The 23,387-nt window shown below is 42.9% G+C and overlaps 2 protein-coding genes across 11 annotated transcripts in view; both read left to right on the forward strand.

Moving 5' to 3' along the window:
• The window catches only part of LOC118396676 (enhancer of mRNA-decapping protein 4-like), a 40,194-nt gene extending 21,051 nt beyond the window's left edge, over positions 1-19,143 (forward strand). For 5 of the 10 annotated variants that reach the window (XM_035791009.2, XM_035791018.2, XM_035791017.2 and 2 more), the window contains 23 exons: positions 62-166; positions 284-393; positions 494-601; positions 879-974; positions 1,074-1,173; positions 1,282-1,462; positions 1,592-1,658; positions 1,776-1,867; positions 1,990-2,171; positions 2,289-2,368; positions 2,465-2,567; positions 2,751-3,331; positions 3,417-3,518; positions 10,082-10,225; positions 10,305-10,353; positions 11,168-11,351; positions 12,096-12,251; positions 12,358-12,473; positions 12,928-13,093; positions 13,375-13,561; positions 13,958-14,177; positions 14,314-14,477; positions 15,848-19,143. In XM_035791009.2, the coding sequence (XP_035646902.1) occupies positions 62-166; positions 284-393; positions 494-601; positions 879-974; positions 1,074-1,173; positions 1,282-1,462; positions 1,592-1,658; positions 1,776-1,867; positions 1,990-2,171; positions 2,289-2,368; positions 2,465-2,567; positions 2,751-3,331; positions 3,417-3,518; positions 10,082-10,225; positions 10,305-10,353; positions 11,168-11,351; positions 12,096-12,251; positions 12,358-12,473; positions 12,928-13,093; positions 13,375-13,561; positions 13,958-14,177; positions 14,314-14,477; positions 15,848-16,031 (3,477 nt within the window). In that variant the 3' untranslated portion in view covers positions 16,032-19,143. The remainder of the gene's footprint in view (positions 1-61; positions 167-283; positions 394-493; positions 602-878; positions 975-1,073; positions 1,174-1,281; positions 1,463-1,591; positions 1,659-1,775; positions 1,868-1,989; positions 2,172-2,288; positions 2,369-2,464; positions 2,568-2,750; positions 3,332-3,416; positions 3,519-10,081; positions 10,226-10,304; positions 10,354-11,167; positions 11,352-12,095; positions 12,252-12,357; positions 12,474-12,927; positions 13,094-13,374; positions 13,562-13,957; positions 14,178-14,313; positions 14,478-15,847) is intronic. The other 5 variants (XM_035791012.2, XM_035791010.2, XM_035791014.2 and 2 more) reach the window with 5 other exon arrangements.
• Positions 19,144-19,163: 20 nt separating this feature from the next.
• LOC118396247 (neuritin-like) overlaps positions 19,164-23,387 on the forward strand; it is a 30,314-nt gene continuing 26,090 nt past the window's right edge. The window contains exon 1 of the mRNA XM_052465742.1: positions 19,164-19,703. Coding sequence (XP_052321702.1) covers positions 19,649-19,703 — 55 coding nt within the window. The 5' untranslated portion in view covers positions 19,164-19,648. The remainder of the gene's footprint in view (positions 19,704-23,387) is intronic.

Consider the following 23,387-nt stretch of genomic DNA (forward strand, 5'->3'; position numbering starts at 1 on the left):
CCATTTGTACTATTTCCTTTACTCCCTCCCTTCAGCTGATTGTCCTGTCTTTTCTCCCCAGGCTGAAGTGTGGGATCTGGAGATCCTCCGCAGCAACAATGGTACCTGGCCAGTAGATGCCACTGACCTGAAGGACGGCGTTATAACCATAAAAGGACATACAGATGTAGGGCATTTAAATAATTTAGTAATCACGTGGTCTGTTTCCAGTATGGAAAGCACTTATTTACGGGCTGGTTGTTAGTGTAGAAATTGAGTATGGGGTTTTTCTTTTTTTCTCCAGCGCATCAGTGAAGGTGCCCTGTCTCCGGATGGCACAGTCTTGGCCACAGCCAGTCATGATGGTTATGTAAAGTTCTGGCAAATCTACATTGAAGGACAGGACCAGCCAAGGTAGACCTTTTTACTCACTTACTAAATTTGATACTATTCAATTATATTCTTGAACATTCCAGCTGTTTCTCTATGGTTACTTTGACTTTCCTTTGTGAAGTCCTCTCCCCGGCTTCTTCCACAGATGTCTACACGAGTGGCAGCCCCACAACGGGAACCCCCTTTCCTGCCTGCTGTTCTGTGACAACCACAAGAAACAGGACCCAGAGTAAGTAACTACTGCTGCTTTACTCTTTATCTTAACAGGCGTTGGGAGGATTTAGGGTATAAGACTTTGTTTTGGGTGGAGGGGGTTGTATCTTTTAAAACTTTTAATCAGACTACATTTTAAAATCGGTAATAAATACATGTTCATTTTGAGTTCCACGGGGTTAGGTAGACACGTGTAGGTGCCATCTTTTTCAGCATTACCCAATGCAATCAGTCATTTTCTCTTAAGTGCCCATGAGAGATTAATAATTGTTCTTCCCCTTTTGCCTTTCTAGTGTTCCATTCTGGCGCTTTCTGATTACTGGAGCTGATCAGAACCAGGAGTTGAAGATGTGGTGCACAGTGTCATGGACCTGCCTGCAGACCATCAGGTCTGACTGTTTTACCTGTGGGTTTCGCTATGCTTTTATGCTTGCAAGTTGTCTGTTACTGGACATGTTTTAACAAGAGCCTATGTACATGTGCTCTAGGTTCTCTCCAGACCCGTTCAATTCCTCAGTCCTGCCCTGTCTGAAGGCCAGTCTGGACCTGTCTGCAGAATGCCTCATCCTCAGTGACGTACAGAGAAAGGTCAGAATAACTTTTTATGTTCTGCTGTGTCACTGTGATCTTTCAACTGTAATCCTGTTGGATATTAGTATAATGAGTAATTGACCCTGGTTTGTGTTGTCCCTCTAGGTGTTGTATGTGATGGAGTTGTTGCAGGACCAGGAAAAAGGCAGAGCCAGCTTCACAGCCGTGTCAGAGTTTCTGCTCACACACCCTGTGCTTAGCTTCGGTGTTCAGGATGTCAGCCACAGCCGCCTGTGCCACACGGAGGTCCTCCCGCCAGACGAGGAGAGCGAGAGTATGACTGCAGGTGTGCTTCACCTATTATACCCATTACCACTGTAACCGGATCTAACGATGGGCTGGTCTAACTCTGAATTATCATGGGTCAAATTTTTGCTTATGTTTTATTAAGACTTGTTCTTCCCTTTATCTCTAGATGGCAACCAGGGCACAATGGAATCCAAAGCTGGGATCCAAATCAAGCTATATTGTGTTCACACAAAGTGAGTGTCCTTATTCATGGTCATTATTACCATATTTACTAAGAGGTCTGCATTTAAATTATATAGTATCCCATTTCATACACCCATATGGGTGTTGATGTATTCTTCTGCCCACAGGTCCCTTCAAGATGTGCAGATCTGGTTCCAGCCAAACCTTGGCTCTGGCTCATCCTTGTTTCTGCCTCACTCGAACTCAAATAATGGCTTTGGTGAGTTAGGTAAACTGTTAGTCTTCATAAACCAAAACTATCCTCTTCTGCGTTTTAAGTGAGATTTTAGAAATGTTATCCCAATTTTTCATGGATAAAAATCCATATTTGTACTTTCCTAGGTTTTTCAGATCACTTGACAGACATGAGTGTGGAAGGTTTGAGCTCTGATAAGGAGTCTGGATGCGGCTCCGAAAATGATCTCTGCAAGATTCCCGCTCTTGCTGACTTCCTGTCCTCCTCCGGCACTGCTGCTATGCCCAAGCTCATGACCCCTGACGCCTTCATGACCCCCAGTGCTTCGGTATGTCCTGTTCCAAATGCTCTCTATTCTATCAAAATACAGTGAATATCCAAGGATGGAAGATTACTCCTGGATCTTGATCCTGCTTTTCATTTTGTTTCTACCTTTGTCCCCCAGGTCCCAGCCTCCCCAGGCAGCAGTGCCAGCAGCCTGACCATAGTGACAGCCATGAGCAGCAACTCTGACAGTGGCGCCAGGTAGGTCTACTCGAAGAGTGCATAAGAGGAGAGGAATTCATAATTAACTAGAATGAGCAGGCAAACCGATTTGTGGTTTGACGTCCCTGACTCCAGTGATGGTAATGTCTGCAGGGGAGGAGAGGAGCTGACCCAGAGCCCTAAGATGTCTGTGGAGAGCAACTCCATCCTCATCGCAGGCTTAGGGGACAACATGCCGGTACGCCAAACATGCACGCGCAGACACATACAGACTTACAGCATGATGCCACACAATTGGAGAGTCTGAGGGGCTAAAGTAACATGTTCATGTCAACTTACAAGACCTTTCGTCCCTCTCCATCGTATGTGACATTATCCTTACTCCTTGTTCCATTTTGGTCTTCCTGGCTGTCTCATAAAGATGTACCATCTTCCACAAGAGACCACTCCTCATACGCTCATGTTCCCCCTCACCTACCCCCTCCGCCCTCTACAGGGGCTTCCCTCTCCAAACCCGCCCCTCTCGCTGGACCCGCAGGTCATTGAGCCTATGCTGATTCAGCAGGCCTCTCCTACCCGGGCCCGCTCTCCGGACGTCATCTCGTCTGCCTCCACGGCCATGTCTCAGGACATACCTGAGATAGCCTCTGAGACGCTGCAGCGAGGCCTGGGGGGGATGTCTGGAGCTGAATCTCGAGAAACTCTCCCGGCCCTCCACACAGACAGCATGGCTTCTGCAGCCTCAGCTCTTCACCTCCTCTCTCCACGAAACCGGAACAGCTCTGGCCATCTGCCCCTGGAGCTGGGTGCTGTAGTAGGAGCAGTGGAGGCGGAACAGAGGCTCAGTAACACCCCCTCACTACTGGAGAACGCCCTGTCACAGGAGAATGCTGCTGCCGCTGCCTCCTGCTCAGACAACAACGTGAGCCACCCGTGGCCTGCAGCTCCTGACATCACACGGGAAACACGCAACAGCCTGCGAGACAATGGCCTGGGAGACTGGTAAGTTCACACACTGACATAAGCACAATGTCTTTACTGATGCAAGAAACCCCAGAGCATACACTGGTCTCTTTGTTTCTCTTAGTTCGAGGGAGGAAACTAAGGACAGACACATGTCCTCTCCATACCACAGACGCACCTACCACTTAACCCAGAATGACAGTCAGGACGCCAGTGCAGAACAGAGGTAAGATAGACATCTCTGGAACTCCCTTTCAGTTCTCAATTACACTGGAAGGCTGTGGTATTTGCTGTGTTTTTTGGAGGTCAGTGCTTGATTTGAAGTTTGCTTGTAAAGGTAAACTTGATTCTGATTTAAAGCTGCTACACATAGGATGTTTTTGCATTGTAATTTCAGAGAATGTCCATAATATCTGGTGCTAATAGTGGAATGGTGTTTCACAGTATTACTTACCCACCAGTGTTGTGATTGGCTGTGATATTTGTCTATTGATTTTGCCTGCCGGAGCGGCATCTGTTGTCAAACTGCGAAAGCTGTTCTGACCGTGGATGTGTTTTCTAGTGGAAATTGCAATTTTCTTGGTTGCTAAAATTCAAACCGTTTGCTCAATTTCAGTTTGTGAGAGAACTAGCACTGAATAGCTTAGGAAGTCATTTTACCATCTAAATCCCGGTGAAAAATGTTTTCAATTTCAAAATATATTTTTTTTACTGCGGTTTTGAAGTAGGGCTGGCCCCGGTTGAAAAATAACTGTTTTTTTCCATATGGACACATCCAACAGTGCAGTTACAGCTTAATTCAAAAATGTATTTTATTGTTAAAAATCTCATCAATCTACACACAATACCCAATCATGACAAAGCCTAAACAGGTTTTTATACATTTTAGCAAATGTATAAACATAAATGTAATATTTCAGTTATGTAAGTATTCAGAACCTTTACTCCAGTACTTTGTTGAAGCACATTTTGCAGCGATTAAAACCTTGAGTCTGTTGGGTATGACGCTACAAGCTTGGCACACCTGTATTTGGAGAGTTTTTTTTTTCCATTCTTCTCTGCAGATCCTCAAGTTGTCAGGTTGGATGGGGAGTCTGCACAGCTATTTTCAGGTCTCTACAGACGTGTTTGATCAGGTTCAAGTCCAGGCTCTGGCTGGGCCACTCAAGGACATTGAGATACTTTTCCCGAAGCCACTCCTGCATTGTCTTGGCTGTGTGCTTAGGTCATTGTCCTGTTAGAAGGTTAACCTCTCTTGGGTAGGGGGCAGTATTTTCACCTCCAGATGAATGGTGTACTCAAAGTAAACTACCTGTTACTCAGGCCTAGAAGCTAGGGTATGCATATAATTGGTAGATTTGGATAGACAACACTCTAAAGTTTCTAAAACTGTTAAAATAATTTCTGTGAGTATAACAGCCGGGAAGAACTATTGGATATGAGAGCAACGTCAACTTACCAACATTACGACCAGGAATACGCCTTTCCCGAAGTGAATCTTGTGTTTGGACCATCACCAAAGACAATAGATCAGATCCCAGTAGGCAACCCAAAACAACGGCACCGCACAAGGTGCAGATGGAGCGGTCTTCTGGTCAGGCTTCGCAGACGGTCACATCGCTCACTGCTCCCGAGGTATACTACTCGCCAATGTCCAGTCTCTTGACAACAAGGTAGATGAAATTCGAGCAAGGGTTGCCTTCCAGAGAGACATCAGAGATTGTAACATTCAGATTTTATTTATTTAACCAGGTAGGCTAGTTGAGAACAAGTTCTCATTTGCAACTGCGACCTGGCCAAGATAAAGCAAGCAGTGTGACACAGACAACAACACAGAGTTACACATGGAGTAAACAATAAACAAGCCAATAACACAAACAAGTCGATGACACAGTAGAAAAAAATAAAGTCTATATACATTGTGTGCAAATGGCATGAGGTAGGCAATAAATAGGCCATAGGAGCGAATAATTCCAATTTAGCAGATTAACACTGGAGGGATAAATGAGCAGATGATGATGTACAAGTAGAGATACTGGTGTGCAAAAGAGCAGAAAAGTAAATAAAATAAAAACAGTATGGGGATGAGGTAGGTAGATTGGGTGTTTCACAGAAACATGGCTCACTCGGGATACGTTAGTCGGTACAGCCTCCTGGTTTCTTCACGCATCGCGCCGTACAAACAAACATCTCTTTGGTAAGAAGAAGGGCGTGGGTGTATGCCTTATGATTTACGAGTCGTGGTGTGATCATAACAACATACAGGAACTCAAGTCATTTTGTTCACCTGACCGAGAATTCCTTACAATCAAATGCCCAACCGCATTACCTACCAAGAGAATTCTCTTCGATTATAATCACAGCCATGTATATCCCCCCCAGCAGTCACCTCGACAGCCCTGAAAGAACTTCATTGGACTCTATGTATACTGGAAACCACATATCCTGAGGCTGCGTTTATTTTAGCTGAGAATTTTAACAAAGCTAATCTGAAAACAAGGCTCCCTAAATTGTATCCGCTTATCGAATGCGCAACCCGGGCTGGCAGCATTATGGATCATTGCTACTCTAACTTCCGCAACGCATATAAAGCCCTAACTCGCCCTCCTTTCGGCAAATCTGACCGACTCCATTTTATTGCTCCCAGCCTATAGGCAGAAATGAAAACAGGAAACAGAAAGCTTGTCCGACCAATTTGACCCCACGCTTCAAGATTGCTTCTATCATGTGGACTGGGATATGTTCCGTATAGCCTTATACAACAACATTGATGTATATGCTGATTTTGTGAGCAAGTTTATTAGCAAGTGCATCGGTGATGTTGTACCCACGGTGACTATTCAAACCTTCCCCAACCAGAAACCATAGATTGATGGCAGCGTTCGCAAAACTGAAAGCGCGAACCACTGCTATTAATCATGGCAAGATGACCGGAAACATGACCGAATACTAAGTGTAGCTATTCCATCCGCAAGGAAAACAAACAAGCTAAGCGTCAGTATGGAGACTGGAAAGTAAAGTCCCAATTCAACGGCTCAGACACAAGAAATATATGGCAGGATCTACAGTCAATCATGGCTTACAAAAAGAAAAACAGCCCCGTCACGGACACCGTCAAACTAAACATTTTCTTTGCTCACTTTGAGGAGAATACCGTGCCACTGACACGGCCCGCTACCAAAACCTGCGGGCTTTCCTTCACCGCAGCCAACGTAAGTAAAACATTTAAACGTGTTAACCCTCGCAAGGCTACCTGACCAGACGGCACCCCTAGCCACATCCTCAGAGCATGCGCAGACCAGCTGGCTGGTGTGTTTACGGACATATTCAATCAATCCCTATCCCAGTCTGCTGTTCCCACATGCTTCAAGATGTCCATTGTTTCTGTACCCAAGAAACCAAAGGTAACTGAGCTAAATTACTATTGTCCCGAAGCACTCACTTCCGTCATCATGAAGTGCTTTGAGAGACTAGTCAAGGATCACATCACCGACACCCTAGACCCACTTCAATTTGCTTACCGCCCCAATAGGTCTGCAGACAACGCAACCACACTGGAAAATAACCTCACACTCAACATCAACAAAACAAAGGAGATGATGGACTTCAGGAAACAGCAGAGGGAGCACCGCCCTATCCACATCGACGGGTCAGTAGTGAAGGTGGAAAGTTTAAGTTCCTTGGCGTACACATCACGGACATACTGAAGTGGTCGTCCCACACAGACTGTGTGGTGAAGAAGGCACAACAGCGCCTCTTCAACCTCAGGAGGCTGGAGAAATTTGCCTTGTCACCAAAAACACTCACAAACCTTTACAGATGCACAATCGAGAGCATCCTGTCGGGCTGTCACCGCCTGGCATGACAACTGCTCCGCCCACAACCGTAAGGCTCTCCAAAGGGTAGTGAGGTCTGCACCGGGGGCAAACTACCTGCCCTCCAGGACACCTACACCACCCGATGTCACAGAAAGGCCATAAAGATCATCAAGGACAACAACCACCCGAGCCACTGCCTGTTCACACCGCTATCATCCAGAAGGCGAGGTCAGTACAGGTGCATCAAAGCTGGGACGAGAGACGATGTAAAATTGGATGTAATAAATACATCACTAGTCACTTTAAACAATGCCTCTTTATATAATGTTTACATATCCTACATTACTCATCTCATATGTATATACTGTACTCTATACCATCTACTGCATCTTACCTATGCCGCACAGCCATCGCTCATTATATTTATATGTACCTATATCTATCTATATGGATGATTTATATAGCCAGGCACATTTAACAGGCTATTGATTATAGACCTAATTAAGTTGGGTTTCCTCTCTCCTCACTTTTCTTAGACAATTATAGTAAGTGTTGCTTTCTCATCTCCTAATTCTGGGGCATTGTTCTCAACACCAATATGCTGGTCAATGTTGCTATTATGCCCATAGCAACATGGTCTTGGAAAAGGTGCCCATTCAACAGCGCACTGATACGTTTCAAACCCGTGGACAACGAGCACGATCCAATGTGGGTGAAAGCACATTTGTTATAAAATAATATTATTTTTGTTCTGCACCATTGTTCTTACATAATATAACTATATACAATTTATGTAGCAAATGTCTTAGTCCATCAGTCTGTGCCAGTCCCATGGCCTCGACTATGGATCATTCCACTCAAGATATGCACGAGTCAGACAGATGTCTTGTACACCATGATTTTTTTATTTGCTACTGCTCAACTAAATCTCGATCGACCAACAGCCTTTTGACCAAACAATCGACCAGTCTACTAAATGGGGTCAGCCCTAATTTGAAGCTGGTAGACCAAAACCACTGTTTGAAGTTTTGATTACATTTACATTTACATTTAAGTCATTTAGCAGACGCTCTTATCCAGAGCGACTTACAAATTGGTGCATTCACCTTATGACATCCAGTGGAACAGCCACTTTACAATAGTGCATCTAAATCTTTTAAGGGGGGGGGTGAGAAGGATTACTTTATCCTATCCTAGGTATTCCTTAAAGAGGTGGGGTTTCAGGTGTCTCCGGAAGGTGGTGATTGACTCCGCTGTCCTGGCGTCGTGAGGGAGTTTGTTCCACCATTGGGGAGCCAGAGCAGCAACCCCACACTTGAATGTCTCAGGATGCTTTACTGTTGGTATGACACAGGACTGATGGTAGCGCTCACCTTGTCTTCTCTGGACAAGCTTTTTTTCCAGATGCCCCAAACAATTGGAAAGGGGATTCATCAGAGAAAATGACTTTACCTCAGTCCTCAGCAATCCAATCCCTGTACCTTTTGCAGAATATCAATCTGTCCCTGCTGTTTTTCCTGGAGAGAAGTGTCTTCTTTGCGCCCTTCTTGACACCAGGCCATCCTGCAAAAGTCTTCGCCTCACTGTGCGTGCAGATGCACTCAATCCATAGGGATTAAAGGGATGTGTTTGCTGTGGGTGCCTATAAATGGCCCATGGATTTAGTTTGTGGCTAAATGCTTGAGTTATCATGGGTAAGTATGCCCTCTTGTGACAAAGTTCACATTACAAAAGTATGGGACAGCTCACACAGCAGAGGACTCAAATTAATTTTGTGAAATAATTTAAAATACTTAAACTGTGCTTGGTTTGCCTGGTACAATGGAAAAGTCAAAAGTGCAAATTCCAAAATAAATCACCAGCACCAAGTATTTAGTATAGTAATATTTAGCATAGTATTTGAACCAGACCTGGTTCACGGCCCACTCTTTTGAAACAAATAATAGACTGACAATAGGACAGCACAATTGGCACAGGACATTATTATAATTGAAGGGAATTGAGCTGCCGTCCAGAACATTCCATTAAGATTTCAGTTTTACATTCCTAAAACGGACTGGGAGACTCGGGTTTGAGACCTGCAAGGAGAATAGTACTGTCGCCGTTCACTAAAATCCCTACGTTGGGGGATGGTGTCTTGGGGGGCCATTGAAGAAGCGTGTACACATGAGCGACTTGGTATATTGAAGCATGGGAACATGGTGTGCATGTGAGAGACTTGGCATAGCGAAGTGTATAAACACGCAAATAGACAAAATATTATATATTTTATAACATTGCCTAGGTAATCCTGTTACAATCCCATTTCACACCACCAGGACCCTCCCGCTCTGTAAGAAGTTGAGTCCCCTGTTTGTGGGGCTCTTCAAGGTTCTCCGGAGGGTCAACAAGGTAATTTACAGATTACATACTAACTACCGGATCTCACCATCTTTTCATGTTTCCCTCAGGCCGGTGACTGCTGGTTCCCGGCTGATTAGCTTCAAGAAGTTGTAAAAACAATATTTTTTTCTTATTGAAACTATATTTCACAGTGATTTAGATGGTACAATGATTGACAAAACTGCTTGTTTTCTCACAAACTGAAATGGAGCGAATAGTGTAGAATTTTTGCAACCAGGAAATTTGCCATTTCCACTAGATAACACGGGCACAAAGTCAGGACAGCTTTCCCAGTTTGACAACAGATGCCACTCCGGCAGGAGAAATCAATAGGCAAATATCACATCTAATCACAACACTGGTGTGTAAGTAATACTGTGAAACACAATCATTCCACTATTAGTGCCAGATATATTATGGTTTTTGAATGCAATTACAATGCAAAATTTCTACAACAAAAAAATCCTATGTGTAGCACCTTCAATGTTCATCCTAAACCTGTAGGGTTTTTTGTACCCATTCCTTAATCTTGCTTATCACCAACTGTGAGCACTTATCCTGTACCTCTTGTTTTGCTTTCCTGTAACAGTGACCATGACGATGAGGTGGCCAGTCTAGAGTCGTCTTCAGGGAACTGTGGAGCCAGGTCGTCTCAAAGACTGCCAGTGAAGGAGTGGAAGAGTTCTCCCAGAGGCTCCCCTAAACTTAAGAGGAAGAGTAAAAAAGATGACGGGTGGGTGATACCAGTCATGGTAAACCTTTTCTGTTATTTTACTTCAATGTCTAATGACCTCTCTGCCTTCTCTTTTCAGGGATGCATCTCATGCCTCTCAGTCCAGGCAGCCTGAGCAGCATCATCAAGTAAGTGATCATGGTTGTTTGTTGTGATTATGACGCTGGCACCAGGATGTACACCCATTATGTGTATTTTCAGCAATAACATTTGTTTACATTTGTCATTTAGCAGACTCGCTTATCCAGAGCGACTTACATACATACATTTTTAAAAATTAAATAAAAAAATCACACTGTTCCCCCGTGGGAATCGAACCCATAACTCTGGCATTGCAAGCGCTATGCTCTACCAACTGATCCACATGGGATAAGTAGATTATTCAGTATACCTGGTTTGCTTAGACGTTATGGTCTTCTGAACTTTTCAAGTTCTCTGCTGTCAATGACTGGAACAAACTGCAAAAATATCTGAAGCTGGAGACTTATATTTCCCTCACAAACTTTAAGCATCAGCTGTCGGAGCAGCTTATCAATCATTGCACCTGTACATAGCCCATCTGTAAATAGCCCACCCAACTACCTCATCCCCATATTATTATTATTTTTTGCTACTTTGCACCCCAGTATCTCTACTTGCACATTCATCTTCTACACATCTATCACTCCAGTGTTTAATTGTTAGATTGTAATTATTTTGCCACTATGGCCTATTTATTGCCTTACCTCCTTAATCTTACCTCATTTGCACACACTGTATATATAATTTTATATTGTGTTATTAACTGTACGTTTGTTTATCCAATGTGTAACTCTGTTTGTGTCGCACTGCTTTGCTTTATCTTGTCCAGTTGTAAATGAGAACTTGTTCTCAACTGGCCCACCTGGTTAAATAAAGGTGAAATTAAATCAACTTTCCTCTGTCATCTGATGTGACCTGTAGCAGATGAACCCAGAGGTGCTGGAAGAACTCCTGATTTTGCTCCGTAACCAGCAGAGGGAGATAGCGGAGCTCCATCAGAGTCAGCTGGAGCTGCTTCAGAGAGTGACGGGCCACATGGATGCCGTGCAGAGCTCTGTCATAGCCCACGTAGAGCACGTCATGGTCAGCCAGCAGGAGCACGAACGTATCCTTACAACTGGGATATGTTACAAATTACAACTCCTAGACCTCCCTTTTTTCTGGTACCATAGAGAATTATAAATGAGATAAGCCATTTCCCAAAGCAGCTGCTTTGTTTACGAAGAGCACACGACAAGGAGCAAACGGAAACTTTCGTGACGATTTACTGTTGTGCAGCTCAAGAGGGGTGATCAAGTCACACTTGAAATTCATTACTGCCAGCTAAATATTTTTATAACTAAGTGTAACTATCTAATACATTCTTTCCAGCTCAAGGCTCCAGCTATGCATTTGGTTGGCTAACTTGCTAGCTTGTAAGGTCAAGCTTCTTGCTTCTTGCTTAATCCCCTCCTGGATCAAGATCCTTGCTGTCTAATATTTGTTTTTTTGCTTTGCAGCAAACCTTTTGAGATAGTTGTGCGACTTTGAGCTGGAGGGTCTGTTCTTGCAATCTGTTTTATTTTTGATCACTATATAAATAAAATTGCCGGAAATACCATATACCCACCCCGGTATGGTACAGGAACGGTAGGAAGGTATTAAAATTGGGACACCGTCCAACCATGATCACTGCAATATGGGCAGTGTTATGAATGCAAATATTGTAGTTTTAAATGGATTTAAATTCAAATGAACCAAGAACCTTTTGTCTTCTAGAAAGGTGCTTAATTAAGACCATTATTTTGTTGCATCAACCCACCACACAAGTTCCTCTGTGTCTGATCCTTGACCCGGCATTGATTCTCAGAGAGGAGGATGGAGAGAATCCTAGCAGAGGGACACACCCGTAACCAGCAGCTCCAGGAGCATCTCTCGCAGCAGCTAGGTCAAACTCTCAGTAACACCCTTTGTAATCGGCTGGACAAGACTCTCCGAGAGGAGATGAAGAAGACTGTTCCTCACAGTTAGTACACTTCCTTAATTTTTCCAATAACATATTCTGTTTTTTTATCAAAGAAGTGTTTCACTGTGTAAAATCTCTGAGGTAACTGTTTGAGCTTACCTCACAGCTATCACCAAGAGCCTGGAGCCTGTCACTGCCCAAATGAGTAACACCATTGCTGCTAAGCTGACGGCTGTGGAGGCAGCACTGAAGGAGAACGTTAGCAAAGTTGTGAAGTCAAAGGTTAGTGGCAACCTTCAGATCATCATGGTTTCTAGAGCAGCATTTCCCAAGCTTGGGGTTGAAAATAAATTATAATACGCCGCTTAGTACATAGAACAGCGGTCACGTGGGTAACCTTCAATATCTGCTATTAGGGGTTCTGTTTTTTTCCCTATCAATTTGGTTAACTTTTGAATGGTTGAGGCTATAAGCTGTAATGACCCAATTTTCTGAAAGCTACGACTCTCGGGAACCCATGTCTTTCCTTCCACTGCTCTCGCATATTAAAATGGGGTCGTGGGACAAAAAAGTTTGGTCACCTCTGCTCTAAATCCTAGGTTGGTCATTGGATCAAGGAATGTAAAATTGTCATAGCTCACTTATTCAGTACTCTCTTATTTAGTCTTCAGTCAAAATGCACACATAAAAATGACCTGAAGCATTCATCTTTATCTCTCTATCCCTTCCTGTGCAGAACACCACAGATGCTATTGGCCGAGCAGCTGCCGAGGCAATGCAGGGGCCTATCCAGGCTGCCTACAAGGATGCTTTCCAGGGCATTGTGCTGCCTGTGTTTGAGAGAGGCTGCCAGTCTATGTTCCAGCAGATCAATGAGAGCTTCAAGCAGGGCACCCATGAGTGTAAGACAATCCTATTACCAACTGTTAACCCTCAGAATTTCTACTCCAGGCTGTTTGTTAGCTTTATGCAGTACCACGAGAGCAAGGTCAAGAACTTAGCCTCATTTTTAGCTTTTCACATTTATCATATGTTTAATTCAAGAAGAGCAGTGGGCTTTGTATGCATTGTAAATATTTGCTATATTTGTTTATTCAGCTGATTTTGTATTATGCTAACAGCACATCTGAATATGCCTGACAGATCTTTGTGTCGTACTGAGGATGTTTGTTTTCCTCTGTAGATATCCAGCAACTGGAGACCCATGTGAAGAACAAGAAGCAGCATGAGCAGGAAGCACGGGATCCTATGATTGGCCAGCTGCAACAGATGATTGACACGTTCCAGAACTCAACGGATCAGCTGGCCACCACCATCACAGCAAGTGTCCGCTCTGAGGTCCAGCATCAGCTCCACATGACGGTGGGAAAGTAAGTCCAACCAACGCCCAACAGAAAGCTCAATTTCTTTTTCTTTTTTTTTGTATTAGTGATTGGTAAAGCAACTAGAGATTGATCAGGCATCACAAACAGATGCCTTAGCAAGCAGTTTGGGTTGCCATATTGAGTGGCTGTGTAATGGATTGGTTGAGCAGAAACAAACACCTTATTCCTTGCTTAATTTCAGTACATAAATTCGATTGAACCACAGTCTGCGATGCAATTAATTTCATGGCACTTGAGTTTATAGATTTTTAGGTTGGACTGAATACCTTTTTTTTAAGTGTTTCAAAAAATGTCTGTAGGGATTTACACATTTTTTACTATTTCAATGTTTTGATAGTGTACCTTGGGTATATAACGGTGCCGGTTCGGTCCTGTGTCCAGTTTGCAGGACTCGATCCTGACCCAGGTGCAGCGCATTGTGAAGGGTGAGGTGAGTATGGCCATGAAGGAGCAGCAGGCAGCTGTGAACTCCAGCATCATGCAGGCCATGCGCTCTGCTGCAGGCACGCCTGTCCCCACCGCACACCTGGACTACCAGGCCCAGCAAGCCAGCATCCTGCAGCTGCTGCAGCAGGGACAGCTCAACCAGGCCTTCCAACAGGTGAGAGTCCTGCTCCCCTCTGCCTCCCAGCTGCTCACAGCGTCTCCTGTCCAATGCGTGGTGAATGTCAGAGGGCATCATTTAAAGATACCTGTGGCGTCTGATCGGTCTCTTCTCCTCCAACCCCCCTCTATAGGCCCTGTCAGCCTCTGACCTGAACCTGGTTCTGTATGTGTGCGAGACCATCGACTCCCAGCAGGTGTTTGGCCAGCATCCCTGCCCCCTCATCCAGCCAGTGCTGCTGTCCCTAATACAGCAGCTGTCCACTAACCTGGCCACACGCTCTGAGCTCAAGATCAGGTACGCATGCGCACCCACAGCGGCATGTCATAAGTTGTCTAGAAACCTAGGAAACCGTTGATCGTGAAAAACCCATCGGCGTTCTAGACACAAACTGGTGCACCTGTCACCTACTACCATACCCTGTTCAAAGGCACTTAAATCTTTTGTCTTGCCCATTTACCCTCTGAATGGCACACATACACAATCCATGTCTCAATTCTCTCAAAGCTTAAATATCATTTAACCTGTCTCCTCCCCTACATATACACTGATTGAAGTGATTTAACAAATTACATCAATAAGGGATCATAGCTTTCACCTGGTCAGTCTGTCATTGAAAGAGCATGTGTTCGTTCTTAATATCAAAACACATCCATTTTAATTCTTAAACACACCTTTGGTGTGTTTAAGAATGTGTTTGCTCTTAATCAGGTTTGTGCTCTCTTTTACAAGCCTTCCTCAAGGAACATAGTCGCTCTGGATAAGAGCGTCTGCTAAATGACTTAAATGTAAATGTAATGTAATGACAAACCTTAGTCACATTTCCTCCATGTTGAGCTGTGTCAAACTGCAGCTCTACTGCTTTTTACGAGTTTAGACCATGTAACAAATGTGTGTAATAGGAACATGACAGGCCTATGAATATGAAAACATGTCCAGACAATGCACTGCCAAGTCCCTTTACTGCTCTTTAAGAGCTCAAATGATCAGTCTTAATCCAGTTTGAATGACACCCTAAACTATCAGCCTGATACTGGCCAGCTGTTGAGAGTTCTACATCTGTGGGACTGAATCTGTAGCTGAGGCTGTACATATGAAGGGCCTTTTTCAAACACTCCATGCCTTTTTAATGCATGGTACAAGATATCTGTTTTAACTTATTTTGACCTCAAAATTTAAGGACTGTCAGTGTAACTTTGCAAGGGCTTTTAAGGGCATATCAGTCTCAGTAGAGAAGAGTCCTGATTGGGCTGTTGTCCAAGGTATGTGATATATATAAATGTAGGACTTTGCTGAAATTAGAGGGAAATTGGTCCCTTTGAGCGTTGGGAGGTTAATGGCTCTTAAGCCCCAAGATTACCATTGAGAGAACTGTGCTTAGAGGTTTTAAATGCTTTGGATTGGGTCTGCAGATGTAAAATTGGAACAATCTGATGTGATGCATTTGGGTTGAGCCACTGGATTGGGTAACAGGACAGTGCTGCTGAGCGATCAGGGTCACTCCACTGCGTTTACTGTTTTAATCAAGCCATTCAAATCTTTGCCATCGGCTGCAAGGTCATTAGGGCAACTTCGTCGGGACATGCAAGCCAATAATACTATTGGCTTAAATGGTACAAACCGAGTCTTCTAAAAGCCCGTGGTAACCTTCTCTCTGTCTGTATCAGTTACTTGGAGGATGCTGTGATGAACCTGGACCATGGTGATCCGGTGACGAGGGACCACATGAGTGCGGTGCTGTCCCAGGTCCGACAGAAGCTGTTCCAGTTCCTGCAGTCAGACCCACACAGTCCTCTCAGCAAGAGAGCCCGGCGCCTGGTGATGATGCTTCAGGGCCTGGTCAATCACTAGTTCTGTGCTTGGCGCCCAATGATGGAGCCCCTTCACTTCCCTGTTCTGCTCCCACACAGCTAGAACAAAGTGCAGTGAGTTTCGTTGATGTGCTGAGGGGAGCAGAGCTGTTGTTAAAGAGATGTGAGCATGATGTACAGAGCGATCGTAAAGTATTCAGACCCTTTGACCTTTTCCACATTTTGTTAGTTTACGGCCTTATTCTAAAACTGATTACATCGTTTTCCCCCTCATCAATCTACACATATTATCCCATTATGACAAAGCAAAAATGTTTGCTAATTTATGAAAAATGTAAATATTACATTTACAAAGTATTCAGACCCTCTTCTTGGGTATGATGCTACAAGCTTGGCACACATATGTTTGGAGAGTTTCTCCCATCTCCACAGAGGAACTCTGGGGCTCTGTCAGTGACCATCGGGTTCTTGGTCACCTCCCTGACGAAGGCCCTTCTCCCCTGATTGCTCAGTTTGGTCAGGTGGCCAGCTCTAGGAAGAGTGATTCCAAATTTCTTCCATTTAAGGTGTTCTTGGGACCCTTCAATGCTGCAGACATTTTTTTGCTACCCGTCCCTAGATCTTTGCCTCGACACAATCCTGTCTCGGAGCTCTATGGACAATTACTAAGACCTTATGGCTTGGTTTTTACTTATACTTATGTAAATAAGGTATTTCTGTTTATTTTTTAATACATTTGAAAAATGACTAAACCTGTTTTTGCCTTGTCATTATTGGTTATTGTGTGTGGATTGCTGAGGACATTTATTTAATCCACTTTAGAATAAGACTGTAACGTAATACAATGTGGAAAAAGTCAAGGGGTCTGAATACTTTCCGATGGCTCTGCACTTTCTGTACCCTCGTCACTTTTTGATGCATTGTACATCGAAATGGAACATTTTGTTTTATCTTAAATTTTTACGTGTAGAAATGGCAAGAACAGACTGGGTTTGCCCTTTTTGGACTTGTGTAGATTGAAGGATTTTTTTTCAGTGGACACCCGCTGTTCATGAGTACTACGAACCTTGCCATTACCATCTATTTGTCTTTTCCTTGTCATATCCACAAGAGGCTGTTTCAGAAATACCTATCCTAAATGTAGACGGTCGTTACAGATGGATGAGCCTTTTATGTTTTCTGTATATTCAACCATTCTGTTAAACCCAGTGTATTTCGCTTTGAGGGACTTCTACAGTAGGCTTTCAATCTACACGGTTAGTTTTTTCCGTTCTCTGATATTTCCGTGTTACTATGTACATAGGACAGGAGTATGCTTGTGGAGTCTTAGAAACTAATAGGGCCGTCCACATGTATAGCTTTATAAGGTCAACTCTTTTGATGGCACCTCGACAAAATTGTCCCATGTCCCTGAATTTTTTTTTTTTTTTTTGCCCTGGGTTTTTTTATACCAACAATCCTTAACATTTGTAAGACTTGTATGATTTCATGAACTTGCTTGAAAACTTATTGAAGTTGTTATAATCCGTAGAAAATGCTTCTAACAAGTTGTTACTTATACTGGCCTCGTTTTTGCATCAGGATATCCAAGTTATGTTTGTAAACCTGATGTACATCTCCTGTTCTTTAGAGGGCAGCCCTTGAATGCAGTCACATTAATATTTTTTAGCATGCTTTCTTTTAGGCAACTTGCAAAGTCTAGTTGGAAAGTTCAACAAAACTGGGAGCATGGCTTAATGTATTAATACGTGTTTGTCTTCTAAACAAGTTAAAATGGTCTAATTATCTAGGAACAGACCTGTGAAACTCCGCAATGTTGGGTTGCATTATGAATGTCAACTGCCCAATGCCTACTATGCCACTGGTCAGTTGAGTGTCATGCAAATAAGATGTTTGTTTTCCCTCTCAAACCTTTAATGTGCAGGAACAAAACATTTATAGTAAGTGCCTTATTGTACTTCACTGATGGGGATTTGGCCTCCACTACCTTTAGATGTTGTTATGCCATTTGAAACAATTGTGTAAATTAACCGTATTTGCCTGACTGTAAAAGAGTGTGTTACTGGGTTTACGCACACTTATCAATTACTTCTTTTGCAAACAAGGATTCAAATAGCACAGAAAGAGCATCTTTGCATTAGGAATACAAACATGATTTGACAATAGAGGCTGGCTAGAAAAGTTCTCATAAATTATTATGTAATTCCACTTTACTGTAGGAGTGATGGGAAATATTTAAACCCATGATCATCTTGTCTTGTCATCTTGTCATCATCTTGATGTCTTGTCATCTAATTTTAAGGACAGTTATTTGTTATGAACGTAACATTCCTTTCTTAGACCAAAAGTAGAATGAGGGGGACATAGGGCAGTGTGAACTAAGCTTGGAGGTGTTTCTTGCCAGTCCTGCACACTAGTCCTGAGGCATGCTTATTTTACCAGGTCAGAATTATGTTTGACCATAGTAGTGGTTTGTTTGATAAGCACCTTTTGGTGTTCCAATTTATTTAACATGACTTGTTGAAAGTTGATTCTCAACTCCCAGTTTTTCTTTGCTTCAATTATGAGTTAAATCAGTGAACACTATATAGTTGCTAGGTCACCTTCAGCTGCTGATTGCTTGACAAAACGCTAGGTATGCCTGTATGCTCAGGAGAACCGTGCATAAAAAGGCAAACTGCTATATTCAAGGTTATAAGCCATCTGTATTATCAAGCCACGAAGCTGTGTAAAGCAGACAGTAATGTCTTTCTCCACAACGTTGAGAGTGAGGAGGAATCTGTCCGTGGTGGAGGAGGTTGATGATCCATCTTTTATTGTATTAAGTTCCATGTCTGGTAACTGGAATAGCAGTTGTTTGACCTGAAGTGTAAAAGCAGGATGGTTTCCATGCTCTTAGTTTTACTTATGTTTCATATTGATCAGGGTTAAGCAACAAGAATCAGACATGAATGTTGATAACAGTAAGCTTGTACATAAACGCTATACAATCTAAATATTTTTTCCTCGTTTTCAAAAACATTGAAATCATGTTTTGTGTATTACTCATTTTGATTGTCATTTCCATCGTGCTTTGTTCCCTGTGCTTGGATTGTTGTATATTTTACTCGTTTCTTTTACCCTAAACGTTTTGGAATAAAAAAAGAAAATGATTAATGCATTGCATAGTGCCCTTTATTTCACATGTAGCCTATTCGACACCACATTTACGTTTTTACATTTTGTGTTAAAGATAATAGCCGAATCCCCCTTCCACATAGGAGTTGTTTGACGCGGGTGCATAAAACTAAAGATGGTAACTTTTTGACACAAGCATGTTTTTTCCATGAGGATGAACATGGGTTAATTGCCACATTGAGGTTAAAATAGCACTTTTCTCCCTTACATATCGGTATCCATCTAATGGGTCATGATAGGTGGAGACGAGATTTTGAGTCTGCCCTACTCCGCGCAAATGCGCCCTCCCTCACGCACACTAGATACACCATAGAGATGCATACATAAGAGTAGGCGCTCTTCTCGTGAACATGATACTGAGCAACGTTCTCACCTATGTAGCAAAGTAGATGTGCTCAGCAAACGGATTGTAACACTCTGACGCGGATTTTTACTTGTTTCAGACGCGTCTTTTTTTCTGAATTGAGTGACCTGAGCAGAATGGTATCCCTCGTGAATTACGCGTGTATTTTCTTGCCTCTTGCTCTCCATCTGAGTAAGTGTTCACTTAGACATCTTTTTTTTCTATAAAAATAACAGTAATGTTTAATTTGTTCGTACTATGTGGGGGTTCTTGGGTGGGATTTATTAAATACACCTCTAAATTATAGGGGAACGAGTCGCGTTAAAGTGGACACCAGAAAATATTTTATCGGTGCCTAGGTACAAAATTCGTGAGTTCAAAATGTTATATTATATAAATGTTTGAATGGATAATTAAGAGTTGCTGACGTAAAACTAGGTTACAGATTAAAATGAGTTAAATGATTGCAAAGAGATGAGGCAAGTAAACAATTGACAATATTTTTTTAGTCGTTTTACCATATTTGGTCGTATTGTATAGTTTGTATAGAAGGTCCTTTTATATAGTATTATATTAGTCGTCTACCATTGTTATTGATTTGAATTCACATGCGCTTTGTTCTTGGGTAGTCTACTACACTACAATCCCAAGTTCAGTCGAAGCGTCAGCGTGTGTGGCGTCAGTGAATACAAAATCTAGAAGAACACATTTCCACTGTCTAGTTATTATAATAGCCTACGCATTATATTGTCTGCATTCTGAAATAGTTGTATGCTCTCTCGGGACAACTGAATCCGTCACCTCGATTCCCTCAGTTTATTCCTCGCAAAGGAGGGGCTGATGTAATAGCCTACTATCCATTGGAGAATTGAATGCGAAAAGAATAATGAATGAATCGCATTTGCCTTCCCCTGATAGACTGCATAAAGTAGCACAGGTATGTCATCTGAACCTGTGTGGCTCACAAGCTGAATAGTCCTCCTTTCAGCACAGTGCGGATCATAGCCATCCCTCAACCTTAACTTATTTTCGTGTGAAACCTATTGATTAAAAAAAACAGAGCACACACACCACACAACCTTTGGAAGGATTATCCCAAGAGGTTATCATGTTATGTTACTTTTCCCTGGCGCTCAGTATTGGCAGCCTTCATTCTGCATAATATTAGAGAGAAAATATGATCTGTCCCGTGAGTAGTCGACCTTTATAGTCATACAGCGTCAAATGTGTATCGCCCCGCATACTATAGGCCAGGTATGACTAGATTCAGGCGCAGGACACATTTTAGTTGAATGGATGGTCAGGGGTCCAGAACACAAGAAGCCTAAACAGATGTGATCATATACAAACGTAAGCAAGGTTTGAAATCATTTTTTTGTCAAATATATCTGTTGGGGCTTTTTATGGTCACTTTTCCAGTCTACAAATGAATTGTAATGATGTCTCTCTATTATGCATGGGGATACTTTCAAACAGATTTGGGGAACCCTGCTATAGGCTATGTTAGACCAGCCATTGAGAGAAAAATGTTTGATTTAACAGGATTCTCTCTCAATTTACGCCTCTGTGGTTTGAGAGTGTTCTAAAGGCATTTTACTGCAGTACACAAGCATATGAAGCAGACATTACTTCCTCATTAAATCAGGTTCATGCTCTCTAGTAGAATTGCATCCACTTTCCTCTCTCTTCGTGACTATTCATTACTGATCTTCATTTCCCCATGATAATTCATGGTTCACACATTCTCACACCAACCATGTCCTCTTCATTTTTATTCAGCCTTTGCATATAATATCTATCAGATCACCAGTCTGGTACATCTACCATCCCCCGTCCTCGCTGTACTTCAATGGATAATATGCAACTTTGTAGTCATCTCATCAACACACCTCACAATTAAGGCAATATAAAGTGCCTCTCCTGAATCCTTTGTTTGTAAATGAAGCTTCTGATTCGATTGCTGAAGAGTTTAGTAATTAAGGGGCATACGGGGAGGAATGGAGAGGAATTTAATTTCTCCACCTGAATTGTGCATATGATTAATCAGACACAGCCCCTCTAAGCTTTCAACTTCACATCAGCCCTGTCCCAATAATTACCTCCTCCCCTCACCCTATCCCTGTCTCCTCTCTTCAGCACAGACTTAGGAGTGGCGTGGAGTCCCTAAACAAATGCTGTGAAATGAAACCGCAGCTATGCATGATGCCCCAAGACACTCCACCCTCAGCCAAGGCTGAGAATTAATATTCATAGGTAGACCGACTTTTATACTTCTGTTTTAAGGAGTTACAGGATCTTGTTTCCTCTAGCACTAATGAGTCGTGTGTGATTCAGCTGTGACTTTGTCAGTGAATTGATGTGTTGTGTGCTTGGATGGCTATTGAGGAAGAAGAGAAGTCCATTGGCTCCCAATGTGCCCAAGGTTGCTGCAACTTATGTCCCTGGTGCTTTGTTCTGTGTAGGCAGCAGATGCTCTCATAGGTGGGGGGGGTTGCATACCGTAACTCTGAGGTATGGGCATAGATTGTCAGGTATCTCTTCCCATCTGTTTTCATAACAATGCTATACGTTTGGCTGAGATGAACAGTATTAGGGTAGCTTCAGAGGTCAGGTCATAGAGAAGAGAACAAGGAGTAAAGGCCGAGCAAAGGTCAGATAGAGTGTGTGCAGTGGACACTAGGGCTGGACAGTGATGTAATCGTCCCCCTGTTCCCATCTGTTGTTGAGTGGAGTGAGCATGGAGCTTCAGCTCTGTTGAAGCCTGTGCTAACCCTGATAAGTTACAACTGGAAACTCAGGTGTTCTAGTCAATAAAAACAAATTAACTGAGAGAGGGTCAGTGCGCTTGTGTCCATTACAATGAGCCTCTCACTTACTCTCCATATGAGGGGGAGAGGGATCAATGTGCACAGCAAGCTCATTTATTAGTCAGATGGAGAATGGCCTACCATGGTCCTGGACCAGTACTAAGAACACAGAGAGAAATAGTAGTCATAGAATGAACAGCATGGGGAAAGGCTCTTATCGGAGTGTCAGATTGAGTGCTTTGCTTTGTGTCAAAACTTCCATTCTGTCAACATGTGCTTAACAACTTCCAGGAAGTCAGTTAATTTTTACTCTAAATATCTGCATGAAGACTCACAAGCATTTCGCTACACTCGCATTAACATCTGCTAACCATGTGTATGTGACAAATAAAATTGTATTTGATCTGCAAATAGCATTTTTATTGAAATGTATTAGATTTCCCTATACAATCTTCTGCAGTTCAAGACTACTCTAAACAGCGAGAGTTAGACGCGTGAACACAACAGAACCTTGTGCTTCATGAACACAGCACAGGGAGAAAGGAGATGGAAACTGTTGCAGGGATTCCCTGCCCCATAGAACTGGGTTGGCATAATCAGCCAGGTTGTTGGCACCTCTGTGTGCCTTGGAGCCTCCACTTGTCATAGTGCCTCTGAGCTGGGCTGTCTAGCCTGGCACACGGTGGTCGGGAGGCCTTGGCAAACCCAGCCAGAACTTTCAGTCTTGGGGGCACTAGACATGTTAGCTGCTCAGGTGAAGTTCATTAAATGCATAGATCTGAGTGTTCTCCCTCGCTTTCTTTATCACTTTAAATAACAGTCGCTAAGTAAACAGTTTTTCGATATTCATCTTAGATTCAAGCTCCGTTGTGAGTTCTCTTAACAAGCTTTTAAGTTAAATAATGTAAAGATGAGGTCAGCTGGCTAACTCCATGTAGAATCAACTCATCACTCTTGTTCAGAGATAATCTCTCTGGCCCCTTCAGTTGTCTCAGTTTCAACAGTATGGGATACAGGAAACAAGGAATGCTGGCAGTGTACTCACAGAGGATATGTAACTGTTTGTAAC

The sequence above is a fragment of the Oncorhynchus keta genome, chromosome 17 (genome assembly GCF_023373465.1).
Source record: "Oncorhynchus keta strain PuntledgeMale-10-30-2019 chromosome 17, Oket_V2, whole genome shotgun sequence".
NCBI classification, from domain to species: Eukaryota; Metazoa; Chordata; class Actinopteri; order Salmoniformes; family Salmonidae; genus Oncorhynchus; species Oncorhynchus keta.